Here is a 4,881-nt window from a genome sequence, read left to right on the forward strand (position 1 = left end):
CGCTCCTGTTTATATTATGCTAGGTGATTGCGCTCCTGCTTAGAGCAGGCTGAGTACTGTTGCGACTCGTCCTATTGCACCTAGATCGGGTAGTAGTCATCCTGCTGATGGCAGCACTTTTCATCCCTTTCGATCCAGGCTCGGTCCTGATTTTGTTGACCCTTATTGCGAAAGGATACTTACTTGTGATGGGATTCCTTTACTCGTGATAGGATACCTTTGTCCCATCTCACCCGTTTAAGGATGCACGTGATGCACCATAAACAATTAGCTAACCAAGTTAAATCTAATCCTCTTGATGTGTCTCTTGTTATCCCCATTCCCCATGTTCAGCCTTTACAAAGTTTTGCCTGGCTTGATGATATAGTTGATGTGAATCGATTTGATCGTTATGTAGTGCGGGGCGGCAGTGATGTGACTTCTTCACCATCTCCTTCTCCGGTTACAGATATGAGTAGGATGGTTGAGTCTACCACTACGTGTGCTTTTCATGATTGCCAGCCTACTTATGTTATAGAGCTCGTGGAAGAGGGAACATCTGACTTCTACCTTGAAAGAGGTATCACAGCCCCAAAAAGTGTGTGCTGGACTCCAACTAGCGTAAAGACACTGAGATGTTGGATCAGGCTGCTACGGGTCAAGAGTTTTATGGCTTTGGCTAGGGCTACATGCAGGTTTTGCCAGCTGGGGGCTCTAAGTTATCTGCTCCTCCTACTAGTCACATTGTTATTTTTGCAGCTAACTTAAACTTGGGTTTGCGATTTCCCCATGACCCTACTTTGGACAAGGTCTTTTGTGCCTTTAACCTTTGTATTTTCCTATTACACCCTGCATCCCTACATACCTTGATATGCTTGTTGTGGTTCCCGCGGTTTAAGAGGTACCCTGAATTGCTGCATTTGTTTAAGTCTTTAATGAACCTGAAGAGGTCGTCCTCTGGTTTTGAGTCTATATGGTAATATGTGGCTCCTAAAGAGAGTAGAGTTTTGTCTTATCTGAAGCTTGGTTGCTTTATACTTTGTTAGGATAGAAAACAAGGAAGGAAAGGAAGGGGAGGAATACAAGAGGAAGGGAGTAGAAGATAAAGGGATGGGGAGGTGAGCTCCATTTTTCCTCCAAATCTCTCCAATTTTAGAGGGATTATGCTTATTAAATAAAGAGGGAAAATGGATCCCTCCCTCTCCTTTCCCTTCTTTCCCCCAATCCTTTATCCAAATAAGATAATTTGTCCCCCTCCCTATCTCTTCCTTTTTTTCCTTCCATTTCCTTCTATCCAAATAAGGTGTAAGGGACTAGACTGGATAATTTTGCTGACAGCGTTTTTGAGATTTCGTAGTTCATGTTGTGGTGGGTGAGAAACCCACAACTTCTTCTAAGCATGTTCTGCTTTATACTACAAGCATTGGTGCTACCATTGCTGCTAAGGATGCTACTAGTCCTTTTACTAAGGCTTCTGCCTTTGAATTACCTGGTGAGCCTATCATAGAGCTTCCTAAGATCCCACCTCGCTCCACTAGGATTCGATGCCGTCTACGAAGTACTAGTAGGGGAGGGCACTCTTAGCCTAGGAGCTCACATAAGCAAGATCATCCATTTATTGACTTTGAGAATGATCCTGTGGTCTTTCCTTCATGTAATGTTGACCAACCTGCTGCCAAAAGGGCTCGTACTTCTTTTGTGCTTGATCCCTTTGTTTCTTATTCTGCCAACACTGGGCATCCTGATGAGAATGCTATTAAGGAAACTAGCACTCATAATTCGAGTGAACTTAATTGCTCCGTTTACCAGTTTTTAAGTGATGCGTTTGAAAATCCTCTCTCTGTAACCTCAATCTTTGCTGGAGGTACTTTTCGTCCAACTTGACCTATAAAGTTCGGGGAGGTTCCCATTGATACCTCTCTTCGCCCTTTACTATGCCCCCCTAGGGCTGAGGACGCTCTGTTTTTCCCTTTGATAAATGTTTGGGCTAACAAATCCATGTTTGTGGACAATCCGCAACAAGGTGGCACTTGGGGCTATCGTCTTACTCAAGGAATTCGTCTTCCTGCTGATTCTACTAGTGGTTCAGTTAGTCTGCTATTGTCACCGTGTGTCATGACTTGCAGATGGTTAGCTTTTGTATCTTTGGTTTTATTGTTTGCTTTAGCTTTCTCTCTCTCCTTCTATTCTTGTTTTTGCCTTAGCTTATTTTCATAGCTCTGCTTATTTGCCTTAGCTAACTTGCATTGCTTTGCTTATTTGCTTTAGCTTATCTTTATCGTTTTTCTTGTTTGCAGCTCACCAAGTTTGTTGGTGACTTGGCAAATGCCTTGCTTGCATTGCATATGGAGTACAAAAATCAAAGTGCGCCCTTATTCATAAGGACAAGGATGTTTAGTTGGCTCGCTCTATGAGAGATGCAATTGCTGGCGAGGTGCTTCCCCTAAGAGAGAGAGAGAGACTTCCCTACAATGTCAGTTAGGAGAGTTCCAACTCACCCAGACTAAGCTAGCATACTATAAGAGGCAACTAGGAGCTTCTCAAACCAGGATGCAAGCGTTAGAGGCTGAGATGGCCAATTTGCAAGATGGGAGGGAAAATGAGCTTGAGGCTGCTAAGAAAGAGGCAATAAATTAAGTCCTTTGTGCTCTCTCCAGCCTTTGCTAAGTTGCTCGCTAACCGTCGTGATGGGGGCTGGGAGGCCGCAACTCGTTGCGTGAGCGGCCTTTATAGAGAGAGTGTGGAGTAACAAGCTCATTTAACACCTTTTGGGCTAAGGTTGATGCTGCTAAAGAAGCTGAATATTATAATTTGCCTGTTGACCACCCTTGCGTTGTTGATTGCAAAGTCCCTAATCACGCTGTGCTGAATTTTGAAGTGCCTTTCTTTGCTGATATTGCTGCTTCCATTGGAGTGCAGACTCTAGCTGATGACCAATAAAGGTTTTGGCGGCTGTCTCCCCCTTCCTCCAACGGTTCATCGGAGTTTCCCTCACCTAGGTCTATAGTTACTAGGTAGTGCCTACAATTGTCTTTAAGGTGTATAGCTGCCAAAGATTGTATTTTCTGTGCGTTTTTTCTTAACACTATATATGTCTGCCTGCTAGGTTTGTCCAGCTTAACTTGAAATCTTTTGCTTTTCTAACTGCTTTTGTTGAATATTTCTTCACCCTGGTGGATGAGGGTTCAGCTTTGTGAATGTTATAACTTTTGGATGAATGTTTTCTTTGTCTTGGTGGACAGAGGTTCAGCCTGTTAATATATGTATATAATAACTTTTATGTTATTTTTCTTATTGCTTAATTTATTGCCAATATGCATGCTCAAGTCCTCTACTGAGTCATGGTATAGCGGTACCTAAACCTTAACTCATCAACCCCTTCATTATACTAGGTAAAACCTCGTAGGTTGGGTTTTCCTATTGTGTTTACTTTTATTGCTCCCTAACTTAGCTGTATAGGGCTTCATTAGTTTTTTCCCTTCACTGCACTAGGTGGGAACTGTTAATGTTTATGCCACTCATCTCTTTGTGACGAAGGCTTGTATGTTATGTCACCTACTTAACTTTTGTAGAGACTTGTTCTTATGTCATTCAGCTTACTTGATTGTGATTTATGCGTATGTCATTCAGCTTTTTTGGCTGTGACTTATGTGTGTGTCATTCATCTTGTTTGGCAGTGACTTATGTGTGTGTCATTCAAATTGTTTGGATGTGACTTATTAGTCATGCTTCTTAATTATCTCTCTTAAGGGGTCATTGCTGATCTACCTCTTCTCTTCTTACAAAAAAGGTGAGTAAGGTGGGACCAAGAGAACCTTGGGGGAACCCGCTCAGCCTGTTCTTTTTCCTTTTGTTCACTCCTCCCTGCTCAAGTTGAACGTGCTATACCCCTTCCTCAGGCATTCCCAAGGCGGTGCCCTATTTTACTTTTAGCAGGCAGGTCAAACTTAGAGAAATGTGATCTTTACAAGTTTAACGATGTCTTGCTGCTACTGACAGCTTTCCATGTCGGTTTCCTCTTCCTAATATTACAGTCCTTCTGAGAACCAAGTCTCTAGGTAGTATTTTCCAATGCTTAACTCTTTTGTTGAAGGCTTTTGAGATTTTGCTCTTCTAAGCTACCAGCTTAAGGGCTACTTTTAGTCGCATCTTTAGAATGAAATCTAGCTCTTCTAGCAGACACTTCTCATTCCCTTGCTACTCATAGTGTTGGATTCTCAAGATAGGGATTTATACTTCCACTAGAACTACTGTGTCTTCCCCATAAGCCAGGGTGGATGGATTTTTTCCTTTAGATTCCTTCTCTGTTGTCTTGTTTGACCACAATACCTCTGGGACTAGGTCAGCCCATAGGTCGTGATGCTCTTCCAATTTCCTTTGCAAGGCTATTAGGATCAGCTTATTTGCTGCCTCTTCTTGGTCGTTTCTCTGTAGGTGCCAGATAGAGGCGCTTGCATATTTGGTACTCATATCTTCCAGGTAATCCTTGATGGTATCATAGTCGAATTGACACACATGGTCGAAGACCATGCATTGTGGCACCCCAAATCTTGTAATGATGTTCTTCCATATAAACGGTCTTACTTGGGAAGCTTTTATGTAATTTGCAAGTTCAGCTTCAATCAACTTGGTGAAATAATCCATTGTTACTATGAGATATTTCTTGCCCACTGACTTAGTGGTGAAAGGTCCTAATATGTCCATTCCCCACTAAGCAAGCGGGATCGGGTTGAGAATTGGGGGTCAAATTGAATGGTCCCTTTTGAATAATGAGGGAGGTTAGGGAATAACATAGAAAACGTTATCCCTTTGTCAATTTGTCACATAGTAGATCCAAGGTGTACTATCCCACATGTAGGCGTCGCTCGAAGTGCGCCTACGTTAAAGCATGTGGTGCATATG

At 42.5% G+C, this 4,881-nt stretch overlaps 1 protein-coding gene across 1 annotated transcript; it reads right to left on the bottom strand.

The window, feature by feature from the left end:
• Positions 1-4,209: 4,209 nt before the first annotated feature.
• LOC145633919 (uncharacterized) lies at positions 4,210-4,623 on the bottom strand. Its single transcript, XM_081685547.1, has one exon. The coding sequence runs from the start codon at positions 4,621-4,623 to the stop codon at positions 4,210-4,212; it is 414 nt and encodes a 137-aa protein (XP_081541673.1).
• Between the last annotated feature and the right edge of the window lie 258 nt (positions 4,624-4,881).

The sequence above is a fragment of the Chenopodium album genome, chromosome 1, assembly GCF_948465745.1.
Source record: "Chenopodium album chromosome 1, dcCheAlbu1.1, whole genome shotgun sequence".
In the NCBI taxonomy this organism is placed as follows: domain Eukaryota; kingdom Viridiplantae; phylum Streptophyta; class Magnoliopsida; order Caryophyllales; family Amaranthaceae; genus Chenopodium; species Chenopodium album.